This window comes from Eleutherodactylus coqui, chromosome 12 (assembly GCF_035609145.1).
Source record: "Eleutherodactylus coqui strain aEleCoq1 chromosome 12, aEleCoq1.hap1, whole genome shotgun sequence".
Taxonomy (NCBI): Eukaryota; Metazoa; Chordata; class Amphibia; order Anura; family Eleutherodactylidae; genus Eleutherodactylus; species Eleutherodactylus coqui.
In genome coordinates, this window is record NC_089848.1 from 121,953,473 (window position 1) to 121,971,634 (window position 18,162).

Sequence of the window (18,162 nt, forward strand, 5' to 3'; positions counted from 1 at the left end):
TGCTGATGAAGTATAACTACCTTGTGTCTTGTTCCTGTGCTCAGTCTTGCATGTTGTATGAGTTGTGAAATGAAACTGTCTTCCACAACCATGCCTTTATGGCAGAGTTTAGCTGTAGCTCACCCAGTTTTAAACCTCCTCCACAGCTTTTTCTGTTTCAGTTAGTGACGGCGTTTCAACCTACTCATGAAAATAATGATCATTATCACCTGTTTGGTATTATTGGTTAATCATAAACTTGACTATCATCCTACAAAATCCCTGACTGTGTATAACTGTACCTAGAAGAACTGATGCTGCTATGAAAGTAAAGAACAGTCACACCAAATATTGATGTGATTTACATTTCTCTATTGTTCATTCACTTTTTTTTAATTGACAAAAATAAACTATTAAAGGGGTTGTCCCGCGAAAGCAAGTGGGGTTATACACTTCTGTATGGCCATATTAATGCACTTTGTAATGTACATCGTGCATTAATTATGAGCCATACAGAAGTTATTCACTTACCTGTTCCGTTGCTAGCGTCCTCGTCTCCATGGTGCCGTCTAATTTTCAGCGTCTAATCGCCCGATTAGACGCGCTTGCGCAGTCCGGTCTTCTTCTTTTCTGAATGGGGCCGCTCGTGCCGGAGAGCGGCTCCTTGTAGCTCCGCCCCGTCACGTGCCGATTCCAGCCAATCAGGAGGCTGGAATCGGCAATGGACCGCACAGAAGACCTGCGGTCCACCGAGGGTGAAGATCCCGGCGGCCATCTTCGCAAGGTAAGTAAGAAGTCACCGGAGCGCGGGGATTCAGGTAAGCACTATCCGTTTTTTTTTTTAAACCCCTGCATCGGGTTTGTCTTGCGCCGAACGGGGGGGGGCTATTGAAAAAAAAAAAAACAGATTTCGGCGCGGGACAACCCCTTTAACAATTTGATTTTTGAAAGCATTCCTACTCTGCAAATTCACAGAGCGGCAGTGAAGAATCAGTCTAATCGTTATCACGGAGGATCCTTCTAAAATATAACTTTTATTAAGGTACAATCTAAAAAGGAAGGCGAAATGAAGCACCTCCCTATATGAATCCCAGAGAAAGCAATAAACCAAAAAAAAAGTAAAAAATAATGATAGATAAACAAATATATAGAGGCCATAGGAGAGTTGAAGAGTTAATTCTAGAGGTACTACTAATGAATGATCAGCCACTAGGTCAAACTGGCCCAATAGTAGAATCCAATAACAAGAGGCAGTAAATCACTAAAGGTAATGGAGCTTATAAAGGGGATGATGATAGTGTGCTCCAACCGCCTACATGCATCCAATATACCTCTATATGGAAAAAATGCCTAATAACAGGGATAATGAAGTCCCTGAGAAAATATACCTATTAGCGGAATAACTTCTCTGAGAGATCTCCACGCCAACTAACGTGATATTGAAATCTAACTATTAAGTGATTAGTGATGTTCAATCCATAAGTTAAAGTGGAAAGAGTAACAAGTAGAAGAGAGCAGCCGGAGTGCTAACTGACTGGGCTATAAACTCAGCTCATAGATAACTGCTAGGACTAAATAAATACCTTCCCCTAAACTACACTCATCTAAAGCCTCGCTCAATGTGTTTCTTCTCAAAAGAGATAGATTAGGAGAAATCAATTACAAATGATAAATCAGACAATAAAAGATAAAAAAGGGCCTCCAGTTTTGGTGGTAAACTGGCAGCAATGATGGAGATGCATGCACTGAGGATGCCAGACACCTCCCTTATAAAGCCTACCAGAAATACCGCCCACAAAAGAGGCTTGGCATCTTTGACCAATCACAACGACTCTAACAGTCCAGGAAAAACCACAAATCAGGTCTAAGCGGGGGAAACCTCAAGGATTTGCAAATACACTGCTCTCTGCAAGACTATGCCTAGGGACATTGACGTGAGGAAAAGACTCGCTAATAACGCGGATTAAAGCGATCGCGCATGCGCTCATATCACTGCGATAAGACAAACGAGAATGGACAACGATAACAACAACTGTAGTGGCCAAGAACACCATCCTGGTCCCCTCCATAATTGTCATACATGTATTGCCTTATGTGGATGCACTGCGCAAAGCAGTCATGTCATTTTCTATATGTGCAGCGTCTGAAGGGTTAACTTTTATAAAATCATTGCATGTCTGTTTGTCTTGTCATGTGGTACAAGTGAGGTTATAAATGAAAGAGTTTGAGAGCGGGAAAGGAGTCCATCTTCAGGAGAGGAGAGTGCTAACACAGAGCCACATAGAAGCACCTTCAGCTTCCATGTAGGTGAAGATGGAGGAAGAAGAGCGACATCCCATTGCATTTGGAGTGTGGATGTGAGGGGATTGAGTCCCAGCAACAGAGAGAGAGCGCACTACCCCAGTTTCTAAAACAGGTACCCATTCACACAACAGGCTTTTCCTGTGCGGCCATCCGTCATTAGGATCACCGCACAGAGGTACTTTATTGAGACACCCACGCATCTGCCGTGTGAGGTGTGTATTGGCTAAGCCTTCCGTTAAAAATTGTTTTTGCCAGAGTGTCTGTGGAGTGACCCCTACCCCCCAGAGTGCTTCCAATCCAGGACCGGTGACATACAGATAACGTGGACTGTAGGGCCGTATTTATCCTGTGTATCCTCCCTACCTCTGAGCTATAGTCTGTATCTACTTACAGTGAATTGTACCTGTATTACCTGTTATGCAAGTTTATTACCAAGTAAAAGTTATACCGGGCCCTAACCATTCCTAGGGACCCGATGTACTACATACGTCTCTCTGTTTATTACTCCACTGCATAGAATATCGTTGTGTGGGAACGGTGGCGTCACGAGTGATATCTACTACAACCCCCCTTATCCCCTTTATTGGAACTCCCTGTCAAAGGAGTGTCAAAGCTGGCCTGTGATCCTGCTCTGGGCTTGGCTGTGTGTCATCCCTATGGGACCAGAGCCTGGTAAGTGCCACCGTGACATGTCAGCACTTATCCCTCCCAGCTCTGCACGTTAGCCAGGAGCCCAGGGTCACCCCTCTGGGGTGCTACACACCCATCTAATAATGACTTGTGTTCTGTAGATCGAGCTGGATTACGATGAAATAGCCCATATATTGATAGATGTGCCATAAATAATAATAATCTTTATTTGTATAGCGCCAACTTATTCCGCAGCGCTTATAAAGAATGTGCGTGCCATCGCATCATCGCAGCAAACTTAAAAATCATTAAACATTTTGCCGCGAATATATATTATATCTCAAAAAGCGAACAGTTGATCAGTCCATAACTGTGGTCATCAGAGGCTGGAGGTAGTAAAGGGTCAGAAGGGAGGAGGATACAAGTCCAGAAAACGTTACTGAACAACATAATGAATCACCTAGATAGATGAGAGAACAATAATCCGAAGAAAATGGAGAATGAAACGAACCCCATCCTGCAGAGTCACTGGAGGAACCTAGTCCATGTAGTCTCAATAAAAGTATAAACACGTCTAACTGCAAAAAAAATAACATAAAAATGAATACAAAATATAATTAAGGAAATATATTAAAAGTTAAAATAAATAAATGTATATAAAATGTGTTTCCTCAGATATTTTGTTATACAGGCCTGAAGAAGAGGCCTCAGTAGCCTTGAAAGCTCGCTGTTACAAATGTATCATATCTACAAGATTATTCCGTTTCTCAGAGAATTCGCTTTTTATACCTAAAATTAATTGACACTTTTTCATTTTTCTGTTAAAGTGAATTGGAGGAAAAGAATTCTTTTTTCCACATTGACTGAAAACAGGATTTCGGCAGCGAGATGAGTCAGCTTTGTGTACAACAACTCAGATCCAGCTTTTTTATGTCTTGTATAAAAACTCCACATTTTGCAATCGATTTGAATTACAAGAAATGAATCTTTCGCAATCCTTTTTTTTTTGCCAGAAAACAGTAAATAAATGACCTTTGTGGATGTTAACAGTTTGCCAGGTTTGTGTTCAGGCCAATGTATTAAAAGCAACAATATTAAGGCAGTTTCCCACACCCGGCATCCCCTATCCACGGGTCAGACTGCTAGAATGTGGGTCTTGAATCCATGTCTCCTCAATACATGACCGCAGCGGGGAGTATGAATGGAGCAAGGGCCCTGCCAGCCTATTCAAAACCAATGGTGCTGACAGCGACAGCCATGGGGGTACGTCACAAATGCCAATTGTCAGAAAACCCCTTAATGTCTGATAGGTAGAGAAGGGGTCCCCAAACCACTGATCCATCAGATCAGGCATCTAGGTGGGGAATGAATGGAGAACCAGCTACTCAACTGTTTCCATAACATCCTTAGAGAGATTGCAGGCAAAGGCTGCCTTGCCGGTGGATCGGGTGTCAGGTGGCTTCAGTTATTCCAATAGGTGGGCATTTATTAGCATATACTTTATATATGGTTTTAATGTATTTGGTGGGAATTCCTCGTTAACACATTCATCCTCAGTGATGTACATGTAGATCACAGAGGTGTGGGATGGGTATGCATCAAGCTCAGGAACCAAGTTCACTGTATACCTGGAGGGTGCTGGCTGTTTTAAACAGCTGACACCCACTACAAACCACCTCGATCGGAGACAGATCCAATTATGGCCATTTGGCAGCTTACATGCGCTGTCAGTCCTGTAAGACATCAGCCACAGGGGAATTCCTCTCTGACTCACCTTACATCCCACGTGAGTCGATCACTGGCTGCAATGGTTGTAATGGTAACCCTGGGCCTAATGTATTTAACCTAATAAATGGGGTGTTTCCTTTTCCACTTTTTCATAGCCATAATGGGAAACTGCTGCCATGACTAGCAGCCACCTGGCCAGAGCTTGCGGATAGAGCCAAGCACTGTTCCTGTACCTCTCATTGAGGAGAATAGTTATGTAAAAGTGTGGCACAACATGTTGCACTATTTCTGTAACTCCCCAAGTTAGGGAGACAATGTATGTTGTTTCCATAATTCAGATTCACTTCAATGAGAACTACGAAAACATCGCTGTGCTAAACGCTTGTCTCTTTTCGCCAGGTGGAATAGAGATGGAATATCTCTTTAAGGCCTACTAGTGGCAGGGCTTAATAGATGAAAGTTATAATGCAGTATACTGCAATACTGAGATATTGCAGTATATTCTAGAAGCAATCAAACAAACGTAAGTTCAAGTCCCCAACGGGGACTAAAAAGAAAATGTACAATTAAGTCAAATACACCTTTTTAAATAACAAGCGATGATGCGCCATTCCGAGACATTACAGAAAGATGTGTACGCTGAGCATCACTTGAATGAAGGGAAAGCGGGGTCATGTGATGGCCGAACAGAACAGGAAAATCAGTCACAATTGAAATGGCAAGTTCATTAGGATTTAATGTGTGCATGGACATTGGAGAGAATGGAAGGCTGTGATTCTTTAACCGGACGACCCCTTTAAATTTGCACATCATTACTTTCAGCACAGCTTGAAATTCTAAACTTCATAGAAAAGCAAGAAAACAAAAATGAATCAGCAAAGAAATGATGACATAATTCCCAAGAAATAGAAAAATCAGGCAAAGTCCAAGGGGTGTGCCCCACATAAACAAGCTTGTGGATTTTTGGTGAGATTATGTAATAATCGTGCACAGCAGTTTGCTTATGTGTGCGGTTAGGACGGGGAGGTGCTGATTGCTATAATGCCCAATGTGATGGGATATTCCTTTATTATATAGCGCCCACACTTCTGGATGTGACGCTCTTCTCCCTGTGAACTGTTACTGGACTCTCTTGGTGCCGTTCTGTCCACACGGTTCCCATAAGAAGTGGAAAGACTAATGAGATACTTACAATGAGCGCCTCCATACTACTCATACTGCTGTACCTAACGTGGCCGTCCTGCCTGTGGGGTAAGTTATTCTATATTGTCATTTCTTAGTAAAGATACTGAAGATATTGGTGATCATAGATACGGAATATGTTGGTGCTATATAAATAAAGATTATTATTAGTATTACCTATAGGCAGCCTGTTCGTATGACCCATATGATCTTTAAGGGGTTTTCTCATCATAGACGCAGGGGGGCATGTCACTAGGGTATGCCACCAATGTCTGACTAGTGGGGTCCAACCCCGGCGGTGTTACTTTGCTCTAGTGATCAGAGGGGGTCACATAGTTAGACCCCTGTGAATAAAATAAAATGTAAAAGGGTGAAATAAATGCCAAAAAAATCAATAATTTAAATAGCTAAAAGAAGGAGGGCAATGCACAAGGCCTGCTAATCATCCCGAATTTTGAGGGCTGCCCTGTCATTCAGGGAGGCAGAAGACTTGTCTAGATTTTAAAGGGCCACACTGGTTATTTCCGTTATTCATTATGTAACTATTCCCCAGTATATAAGTCGGCTAGTGTTACCTTGGTTACTTATTTCTTTTCATCTTAAATTCCTGGCCTCCTTCACCCCAGATGGTCATGTGATCTCAGTTCTAACCAGCTCAGATCTACTTGGGGTTATATATTCATTTCCTAGTCATTTTCTGTCTGTGTGATGCTGTTACATGCACCTACCACAAAACTGCCAATAGGGGGCGCATGCACTCCTATCACAGTTACTGATAATACCACAGCTCCTGTCACACAGATATAATAGAGGAAATCACAGCTCATCCTCCTGAGTGTATACTTAGGGTCTGTACCTTATTTTGGTGAATATTGAAGGTAATGATAATTAAACTCCCCCCTCTCTCAGCAGGCAGAACTAGTATAGTCTCTAGCTAATGCTGTGCTGATGCATTATGGAAATGTGAAACTGAAAGTAAAAAATCCTAACCTCAAGATGGTGCCTGATCAGCATCAGACAAGGGACTGCAATGCATGGAAGAGAGCGTAATATACAGAAGAGACCTTCAGAGTGTGACAGGCAATCAGGTGAGGGAGGCAGGGATGGAATAACATGTTTTTACTAGAGTTGACCGCTAACTGTACCTGCATCCCCAGGATGCAGACACAGTTAGATGCAATGGCAAAGCAGGTCCCTGCTCCACCCCTGCTGGTGGAGCCGCACACAGAGACCAGAGGAGAAGACCTGCAGAGTGGCCTCCTCTGTGGGTGTGCAGATAGGTGAGTATTTCATTTGTGTTTTAACTTGGAGACACTCAGGAATCACTTTTTATGTGTGAGGAATCTGTACTGTGGAGGGCATCGCTGTGGGCATTAAGGGGGTATATTTATTGTTGGAGCATCTCTGGGGGCACTAAGAGTGGATGTTTAGTGCTGGACCAATAAGGAGGCATTTCTATTATGGGAGCCTCACAGGGGGTATTAAGAAGCCATCACTGTGTGGGGTGCTAAGGGGGCATCAATAGGGGCACTAAGGGGGATATTTGCTGTGGAAGGGTGTACTGGGAGTACTAAAGAGGCATCTATGTGGGTAGACTAAGGGGGCATATGTGTGGGAGGGCACTAAAACATGACATTTACTGAGGATGATAGGGAGGCTCTGTGTCTGGGGCACAAAGGGGGCATCACTAGGAGCACTTATTGTTTGAAGGCACTAAGGGTGGAATCTTTAGTGTGTGTGTGGGGCATTAATGGATGCAGTAAGGGGTAATCTTTACTGCACGGGCGGTGTGGAGGAATTGCTACTGTGAGGGGGCACTAAGAGGGCATCCTATGTGTGAGGCACTAAAGAGGCATTGTTACTGTGAGGGGGCACTAATACTATGTGCCACACAGAGGGCACTATAAGAGTGTGTGGGGTACAAAGTGCCACTATTACTGTGCAGGGAACTACTACTGTGTGTTAGAAAAAGGGCAGCACTGTTACTATGTAGGGGCACAGAGGTGTCTAAGTGGGTTAGAGGCATGGCTGAACGCTAAAAGATTAGCATGTGGCAAAGTTGGGGGTCCGGCTGCAAAGAAATGGTAAAAAGCCATGAAGAAAGAAATCAGATAGAAGCAGCAAAGCTGGAGGCGTAGAGGCTCAAAGAGGGTGAAATTAACTTGGGAAGGTTCCTCAGGTATCAGTAGTAAAAGGGTTAAAACTGAAAGTGGTGAGAGGGAGCGTGGGGGGGCTGAAGAGGAAGGAAACTGATGGAACTGTCTATATTTATCGGGAAATGAAACATATACTGTCAATTCTAAGGACATTAGAAGTCAGCGGGGAGTTCCATAAAACGGCGCGCTTACAGGGACGTATGTCGCCCACATATTAAGAGCGTAATACACAGTGCTAAAAGCTTATTGATTCCTATTAGGCCAATCACAAGAGGATGTGCATGAAAAAAGTAGCATGCGTTATTTTAGTGCGTATTACAGGCATAACGTATGTTTTACGTAGAAAATATGCGCGTAATATGTGGGACATATACGCCTATGTGAGCCCTAAAGCAACAAGGCTGCACTCTGCGGACATATATACGGGGCTCCGAGGTGCTGTCTGATATTCTGTCAGCCATCGTCATCCCCTTCTGCTCCCTCCTCCAATTTCAGGCACAGCAGGTTTCACGGCCTACCTCCTCTGTCTGAGCCAGGGGCAAGTCGGTGCTGATCACTGGCTTTTCTTCTCATATCTCTCCAGGGGTACCAGCTCAGAATGAATTCTTCCTGGTGGCCCCTTGTCCAGCTCATTTGCTCTTCGAGGTTGCAGATAATATCGGCTTTTTCTCTCCACTGGTTTGGGGAGGGCGGGTTTGCTGAAGCCAGTTTAATGGTATTAATGCTTTAGAAGCATCTATCAAGTGGGCTATTAATTTGTTTTTACGGGGATGGAAGTGTGCGGACGGTTTCTATAGGAATACCATATCCGCTGACAATCCAGGGGAGAGGGCCTTCAGGTCCTTTTCCACCCCCTTCCAGTACGTAGTGCTGCCCGAGCACTCCCACCAAATGTGGAGAAAGGACCCTATTTCAGCGCCGCATCTCCAACATCTGTTGTGGGCAGCTAATTTATAATTGTGTAACCATTGGGGGGGGGGGGGGGGGGGGGTTGTACCACCTGACTAGTAATTTAGAGTGGCTTTCTTGCATGAGGACACATGGGGATAGGCCGTAAGCCAGACTTAGAATTAGTTTAGTGACTGCCGTGGATAAAGAGGTCCCCAGCTCTTTCCCCCAAGAGATTAGAAAAGTAGGTTTGGCAAATATGAGGGCGGGGGGGGGGGGGGGGGGGGGCTATAAAGCTCATTCTTATAGTGGAGATTTTTCTGGAGTTAAGTGTATTCGCTTTCATGGTATTTTCAAAACTTGTCTTAGGCCTGGTAGATGTATGTAACACGGATTTTGACACGGATCTTGATGCAAATCCACAGTGGATTTTCCCCTCAGCTACGAGTGACCGGAATCTGTCACTATTCTTACACGGTGGAGGGGAGGGTTGGCAATCATCCAGAAATTTCTGGACAGTCCATGTAAAAAAAGCCATTGGTTTCAAATGTCCGTGATAAAATAGCTGCGTCCATGACTTTTTTTAGGCCGGTGGTACGTGAGCCGGTTCACATGACTGTAACCATCATTGTTTTAGAGGTCACCGTAAATGCTGGTCATGAGATCATATCAGAGTCTGACCTATAGACATGAATCTCATGTAATAAGTGATAAAAGATTATGGTTTGCCGGTGTGTCCGTAAAAAAATGTTTGCTGTCTGTGATTTTTGGATAAGTTGTCCAAAGAAAGTAAAAATTCAGGTTGGCAACACTGGTGGAGGGCTCGGCACCCTCAATAGGTGCTGTAGGCCACAGGTAAAATAGGTACCGTATACTAATAATCAACAAAGAGTTAAAAAATGTGGCAGGAGTATCAAAAGTGAATATGAAATATGTGACATATCACTTAGGGAGCGTTCACACAGCATTTATCACTGCAGTGTAGCATTCCATCTAAGGGTCATGTGATTGTTGTCAGCAAGAGAAACCAAATAGTCTTGTAGATATGAGACCTTTTAATGACTAACTAAAATACATGATGTTAATGCGAGGTTTCCAACCTACTCAGGGTTCTTCCTCAGGGATAATGGAATAGATGCAAAGAAGTATAGAAGTATATATATATACACACACATAAATATGACACGGTGTTGTTTTGAATGATTACTTTGCTCTTAAAATAACACCAGAACAGGATGAGTAGAGGAGTAAATACTTAACTAAAGCAAGGTCCCCTGGTGCAAGCTCCGAGTCATGACCGACTCCTAGGCTGACATCACATCCTGACTAGAGATGATGCTCGGGCGAATATTAGGGTGTTCGGGTGTTCGTAACGAGTACCACGCGATGTTCGGGTTACTTTCAGTTTCCTCTCTGAGACGTTAGCGCGCTTTTCTGGCCAATTGAAAGACAGGGAAGGCATTACAACTTCCCCCTGTGACGTTCAAGCCCTATACCACCCCCCTGCTGTGAGTGGCTGGGGCGATCAGATGTCACCCGAGTATAAAAATCGGCCCCTCCCGCGGCTCGCCACAGATGCCTTGTGACTTAGCTGAGGGACAGTGCTATAGTGTTGGAGCTGCTGTAGGGAGAGTGTTAGGAGTTAGTGTAGGCTTCAAGAACCCCAACGGTCCTTCTCAGGGCCTCATCTATCCGTGTGGAGGCTGCTGTTAGCAGTGTTGCCCATTTTTTTTTTTCAAAATCGGCTGTGCAGAGCATTGCGCCCTGCAGTAATACTACAGGGACAGAAGTGCTGGTTAGGCAGGGAGAGTGTTAGGAGTGAGTGTAGGCTTCAAGAACCCCAACGGTCCTTCTCAGGGCCACATTTAACCGTGTGCAGTACTGTGCAGGCTGCTGTTAGCAGTGTTGCATTTTTTTATTTTTTTTTAAATCGGCTGTGCAGAGCATTGCGCCCTGCAGTAATACTACAGGGACAGAATTGTGTAGGCAGGGCCAGAAGACATATATTATTGATTGAATATAGTCAGTGGGCCTTTTCTTTACCAAAAAAAGGGAAACATTCTATTTGGCCTGCCTCTGACAGTCCTCAGCGTTCTGGGTACGTGTGTGGTGGGTGGAGAACGTAAAGAAATCATACGCAGCCAGCTAAGTTTAACAGCAGGCTTGCGCATATTTCTTTCCTGCCTGGGAAATCAAATCACTGGTAATACAGCATGCTGAGGGGTAGGGGTAGGCCTAGAGGACGTGGACGCGGCCGAGGACGCGGAGGGCCAAGTGAGGGTGTGGGTACAGGCCGAACTCCTGATCCAGGTGTGTCGCAGCCGACTGCTGCGCGATTAGGAGAGAGGCACGTTTCTGGCATCCCCACATTCATCGCACAATTAATGGGTCCACGCGGTAGACCTTTATTAGAAAATGAGCAGTGTGAGCAGGTCCTGTCGTGGATGGCAGAAAGTGCTTCGAGCAACCTATCGTCCACCCACAGATCTGCGCCGTCCACTGCTGCAAATCCGAATCCTCTGTCTGCTGCTCCTCCTTCCTCCCAGCCTCCTCACTCCACTACAATGACACATGCTCAGGAGCGGGAAGACTCCCAGGAACTGTTCTCGGGCCCCTGCTCAGATTGGGCAGCAGTGGTTCCTCTCCCACCAGAGGAGTTTATCGTCACTGATGCCCAACCATTGGAAAGTTCCCAGGGTCCGGGGGATGAGGCTGGGGACTTCCGGCAACTGTCTCAAGACCTTTCAGTGGGTGAGGAGGACGATGACTATGAGACACAGTTGTCTATCGGTGAGGTAGTAGTAAGGGCAGTAAGTCCGAGGGAGGAGCGCACAGAGGATTCGGAGGAAGAGCAGCAGGACGATGAGGTGACTGACCCCACCTGGTTTGCAACGTCTACTCAGGACAGGTCTTCAGAGGGGGAGGCAAGGGCAGCATCAGGGCAGGTTGCAATAGGCAGTGCGGTGGCCAGGGGTAGAGGCAGGGCCAGACCGAATAATCCACCAACTGTTTCCCAAAGCGCACCCTCGCGCCATGCCACCCTGCAGAGGCCAAGGTGCTCTAAGGTCTGGCAGTTTTTCACAGAGACGCCTGACGACCGACGAACAGTGGTGTGCAACCTTTGTCGCGCCATGATCAGCCGGGGAGCCACCACCAACAGCCTCACCACCACCAGCATGCGCAGACATATGATGGCCAAGCACCCCACAAGGTGGGACGAAGGCCGTTCACCACCTCCGGTTTGCACCGCTGCCTCTCCCCCTGTGCCCCAACCTGCCACTGAGATCCAACCCCGCTCTGAGGACACAGGCACTACCGTCTCCTGGCCTGCACCCACACCCTCACCTCCGCTGTCCTCGGCCCAATCCAGCAATGTCTCGCACCGCACCGTCCAGCCGTCGCTAGCGCAAGTGTTTGAGCGCAAGCGCAAGTACGCCGCCACGCACCCGCACGCTCAAGCGTTAACCGTCCACATAGCCAAATTTATCAGCCTTGAGATGCTGCCGTATAGGGTTGTGGAAACGGAGTCCTTCAAAAGTATGATGGCGGCGGCGGCCCCGCGCTACTCAGTTCCCAGTCGCCACTACTTTTCCCAATGTGCCGTCCCAGCCCTGCACGACCACGTCTCCCGCAACATTGTACGCGCCCTCACCAACGCGGTTACTGCCAAGGTCCACTTAACAACGGACACGTGGACAAGCACAGGCGGGCAGGGCCACTATATCTCCCTGACGGCACATTGGGTGAATTTAGTGGAGGCTGGGACAGAGTCAGAGCCTGGGACCGCTCACGTCCTACCCACCCCCAGAATTGCAGGCCCCAGCTCGGTGGTGGTATCTGCGGCGGTGTATGTTTCCTCCACTAAACCACCCTCCTCCTCCTCCTCCAACGCAACCTCTGTCTCGCAATCAAGATGTGTCAGCAGCAGCAGCGCGTCGCCAGCAGTCGGTGTCGCGCGTCGTGGCAGCACAGCGGTGGGCAAGCGTCAGCAGGCCGTGCTGAAACTACTCAGCTTGGGAGATAAGAGGCACACGGCCCACGAACTGCTGCAGGGTCTGACAGAGCAGACCGACCGCTGGCTTGCGCCGCTGAGCCTCTAACCGGGCATGGTCGTGTGTGACAACGGCCGTAACCTGGTGGCGGCTCTGCAGCTCGGCAGCCTCACGCACGTGCCATGCCTGGCCCACGTCTTTAATTTGGTGGTTCAGCGCTTTCTGAAAAGCTACCCACGCTTGTCATACCTGCTCGGAAAGGTGCACCGGCTCTGCGCACATTTCCGCAAGTCCCACACGGACGCTGCCACCCTGCGGACCCTGCAACATCGGTTTAATCTGCCAGTGCACCGACTGCTGTGCGACGTGCCCACACGGTGGAACTCTACGCTCCACATGTTGGCCAGGCTCTATGAGCAGCGTAGAGCTATAGTGGAATACCAACTCCAACATGGGCGGCGCAGTGGGAGTCAGCCTCCTCAATTATTTTCGGAAGAGTGGGCCTGGTTGGCAGACATCTGCCAGGTCCTTCGAAACTTTGAGCAGTCTACCCAGGTGGTGAGCGGCGATGCTGCAATCATTAGCGTCACCATTCCTCTGCTATGCATCTTAAGAAGTTCCCTGCAAACCATAAAGGCAGACGCTTTGCGCTCGGAAACAGAGCCGGGGGAAAACAGTATGTCGCTGGATAGTCAAAGCACCCTCCTGTCTATATCTCAGCGCGTTCAGGAGGAGGAGGAGGAGCATGAGGAGGATGAGGAGGAGGGGGAAGAGACAGCTTGGCCCACTGCTGACGGTACCCATGCTGCTTGCCTGTCATCCTTTCAGCGTGTATGGCCTGAGGAGGAGGAGGAGGATCCTGAAAGTGATCTTCCTAGTGAAGACAGCCATGTGTTGCGTTCAGGTACCCTGGCACACATGGCTGACTTCATGTTAGGATGCCTTTCTCGTGACCCTCGTGTTACACGCATTCTGGCCACTACGGATTACTGGGTGTACACACTGCTCGACCCACGGTATAAGGAGAACCTTTCCACTCTCATTCCCGAAGAGGAAAGGGGTTCGAGAGTGTTGCTATACCACAGGACCCTGGCGGACAAGCTGATGGTAAAATTCCCATCCGACAGCGCTAGTGGCAGAAGGCGCAGTTCCGAGGGCCAGGTAGCAGGGGAGGTGCGGAGATCGAGCAGCATGTACAGCACAGGCAATACAACAGTCTTTAAGGCCCTGGACAGCTTTATGGCTCCCCAGCAAGACTGTGTCACCGCTCCCCAGTCAAGGCTGAGTCGGCGGAAGCACTGTAAAAGGATGGTGACGGAGTACGTAGCCGATCGCACGACCGTCCTCCCTGACGCCTCTGCCACCTACAACTACAGGGAGCCACCCATGCTGTGGGTCCACAGGGACTTCACAATAGGGAGTTGTACCTGCCTGTGTCTATGAATTAAAAACCGCGGTCTGACTGGGGCATGCAGAGACACCTTGACAGAATGAATAGTGTGTGGCACATAGGTTCCCCATTGCTATGCCCACGTGTGCAGCTCCTGATGGCGGTGGCACAGGATTCTATTTCTCATTGCTTCTGTACAGCATTGTGGGCTATCGCCCCGCTCCTTTTAAGGAGGGTCGCTGCCTAGCCGTGCCAACCCTCTGCAGAGTGTGCCTGCGGTTCCTCGTCATGGCAGACGCACTTATAAATAGACATGAGGGTGGTGTGGCATGAGGGCAGCTGAAGGCTGCGCAGGGACACTTTGGTGTGCGCTGTGGGGGGGAGGGGGGGGGGGCGGTTGGACAGCATGTAACCCAGGAGAAGTGGCAGCGGAGTGTCATGCAGGCAGTGATTGTGCTTTGTTGGAGGTAGTGTGGTGCTTAGCTAAGGTATGCATTGCTAATGAGGGTTTTTCAGAAGTAAAAGTTGTTGGGAGGGGGGGGGGGGCACTCTTGCCGCTATTGTGGCTTAATAGTGGGACCTGTGAACTTGAGATGCAGCCCAACATGTAGCCCCTCGCCTGCCCTATCCGTTGCTGTGTCGTTCCCATCACTTTCTTGAATTGCCCAGATTTTCACACATGAAAACCTTAGCGAGCATCGGCGAAATACAAAAATGCTCGGGTCGCCCATTGACTTCAATGGGGTTCGTTATTCGAAACGAACCCTCGAGCATCGCGATAATTTCGTCCCGAGTAACGAGCACCCGAGCATTTTGGTGCTCGCTCATCTCTAATCCTGACGTTTTCTTGGCAGACTGTTTTTGCGGGGTGGTTTGCCATTGCCTTCCCCAGTCATCTTTACCCCCAGCAAGCTGGGTACTCATTTTACCGACCTCAGAAGGATCTAAGGCTGAGTCCACCTTGAGCCGGTTTCCTGAACCACGCGGGGATTGAACCCACAACCTTCAGGCTCATAAAAACTTACTAGTCAACTGATAAGGGATGTCAGAGTTTTATGATCTCTATATTAGTGTTGGGGGTCACCAGGTCTGTGTGCAATCTCTGCTTCAGATTTCTCATATTCTCCACTGATGTATGAAGCCACTTGAGATGTTTATTCCTGTCTTGATGGTTCAAGGATGGTTATAACTTGTATTCCCAAATCCTTTTGTGACATTGAGATTTGAAGTTGCCTTTTAATATGGTGACTTTCATGTGTTCCATGTTGTGTCTGTGACTAGAAGAGTGCTCGGCCGCAGGTAATTAGTTTTTTCTTTCTTTAATTGTACGGTAATGGGATCTCATCCTGGCCCTCAGTTTTTGTCCTGTTTCCCTGATATAAAGGCCCCCAACAGGACATTTACTGCACATGATCAGGTACATCAGACGTGGAACATGTGAATTTCCCGGGATCTTATAGTCTGGGTGTTGGGGATCCGTATCCTGTCCGCGGTCCGTACATGTCAGCAGGTCTTACAGCTCCTTACATTACAGGGATCTTATAGCCCTGCTGTGTGTTGGGGATCTGTATCCTGTCTGCGGTCCGTACATGTCAGCAGGTCTGCAGCTCCTTACATTACAGGATCTTATAGTCCTGCTGTGTGTTGGAGTTATGTATCCTGTCGGCGGTCTGTACATGTCAGCAGGTCTTACAGCTCCTTACATTACAGGGATCTTATAGTCCTGCTGTGTGTTGGGGTTATGTATCCTGTCTGTGGTCCGTATATGTCAGCAGGTCTTACAGCTCCTTACATTACAGGGTTCTTATAGTCCTGCTGTGTGTTGGGGTTATGTATCCTGTCTGCGGTCCGTACATGTCAGCAGGTCTTACAGCTCCTTACATTACAGGGATCTTATAGTCCTGCTGTGTGTTGGGGTTATGTATCCTGTCCGTGGTCCATACATGTAAGCAGGTCTTACAGCTCCTTACATTACAGGGATCTTATAGTCCTGCTGTGTGTTGGGGTTATGTATCCTGTTGGCGGTCCGTAATATGTCAGCATGTCTTACAGCTCCTTACATTACAGGATCTTATAGTCCTGCTGTGTGTTGGGGTTATGTATCCTGTCAGCGGTCCGTACATGTCAGCAGGTCTTACAGCTCCTTACATTACAGGGATCTTATAGTCCTGCTGTGTGTTGGGGATCTGTATCCTGTCTGCGGTCCGTATATGTCAGCAGGTCTTACAGCTCCTTACATTACAGGGATCTTATAGTCTGGGTGTTGGGGATCCGTATCCTGTCCGTGGTCCGTACATGTAAGCAGGTCTTACAGCTCCTTACATTACAGGGATCTTATAGTCCTGCTGTGTGTTGGGGTTATGTATCCTGTCTGCGGTCCGTACATGTCAGCAGGTCTTACAGCTCCTTACATTACAGGGATCTTATAGTCCTGCTGTGTGTTGGGGATCTGTATCCTGTCTGCGGTCCGTACATGTCAGCAGGTCTTACAGCTCCTTACATTACAGGGATCTTATAGTCCTGCTTTGTGTTGGGGTTATGTATCCTGTCTGCGGTCCGTACATGTCAGCAGGTCTGACAGCTCCTTACATTACAGGATCTTATAGTCCTGCTGTGTGTTGGGGATCCGTATCCTGTCCGCTGTCTGTACATGTCAGCAGGTCTTACAGCTCCTTACATTACAGGGATCTTATAGTCCCGCTGTGTGTTGGGGTTATGTATCCTGTCCGCGGTCCGTACATGTCAGCAGGTCTGACAGCTCCTTACATTACAGGGATCTTATAATCCTGCTGTGTGTTGGGGATCTGTATCCTGTCCGCGGTCCGTACATGTCAGCAGGTCTTACAGCTCCTTACATTACAGGGATCTTATAGTCCTGCCGTGTGTTGGGGTTATGTATCCTGTCTGCGGTCCGTATATGTCAGCAGGTCTTACAGCTCCTTACATTACAGGTATCTTATAGTCCTGGTGTGTTGGGGTTATGTATCCTGTCTGCGGTCCGTACATGTCAGCAGGTCTTACAGCTCCTTACATTACAGGGATCTTATAGTCCTGCTGTGTGTTGGGGTTATGTATCCTGTCTCCAGTCCGTACATGTCAGCAGGTCTTACAGCTCCTTACATTACAGGGATCTTATAGTCCTGCGGTGTGTTGGGGTTATGTATCCTGTCCGCGGTCCGTACATGTCAGCAGGTCTTACAGCTCCTTACATTACAGGGATCTTATAGTCCTGCTGTGTGTTGGGGTTATGTATCCTGTCTGCGGTCCGTACATGTCAGCAGGTCTTACAGCTCCTTACATTACAGGGATCTTATAGCCCTGCTGTGTGTTGGGGATCTGTATCCTGTCTGCGGTCCGTATATGTCAGCAGGTCTTACAGCTCCTTACATTACAGGGTTCTTATAGTCCTGCTGTGTGTTGGGGTTATGTATCCTGTCTGCGGTCCGTACATGTCAGCAGGTCTTACAGCTCCTTACATTACAGGGATCTTATAGTCCTGCTGTGTGTTGGGGTTATGTATCCTGTCCGTGGTCCATACATGTAAGCAGGTCTTACAGCTCCTTACATTACAGGGATCTTATAGTCCTGCTGTGTGTTGGGGTTATGTATCCTGTTGGCGGTCCGTAATATGTCAGCATGTCTTACAGCTCCTTACATTACAGGATCTTATAGTCCTGCTGTGTGTTGGGGTTATGTATCCTGTCAGCGGTCCGTACATGTCAGCAGGTCTTACAGCTCCTTACATTACAGGGATCTTATAGTCCTGCTGTGTGTTGGGGATCTGTATCCTGTCTGCGGTCCGTATATGTCAGCAGGTCTTACAGCTCCTTACATTACAGGGATCTTATAGTCTGGGTGTTGGGGATCCGTATCCTGTCTGTGGTCCGTACATGTAAGCAGGTCTTACAGCTCC

General features: G+C 47.6%; 1 protein-coding gene across 3 annotated transcripts in view; it reads left to right on the forward strand.

Annotated features, from left to right (window-relative positions):
- The first annotated feature begins 5,591 nt into the window (after positions 1 to 5,591).
- LOC136586788 (macrophage mannose receptor 1-like) overlaps positions 5,592 to 18,162 on the forward strand; it is a 135,861-nt gene continuing 123,290 nt past the window's right edge. For 2 of the 3 annotated variants that reach the window (XM_066585013.1, XM_066585015.1), the window contains exon 1: positions 5,592 to 5,892. In XM_066585013.1, coding sequence (XP_066441110.1) covers positions 5,835 to 5,892 — 58 coding nt within the window. In that variant the 5' untranslated portion in view covers positions 5,592 to 5,834. The remainder of the gene's footprint in view (positions 5,893 to 18,162) is intronic. The other variant, XM_066585014.1, reaches the window with a different exon arrangement.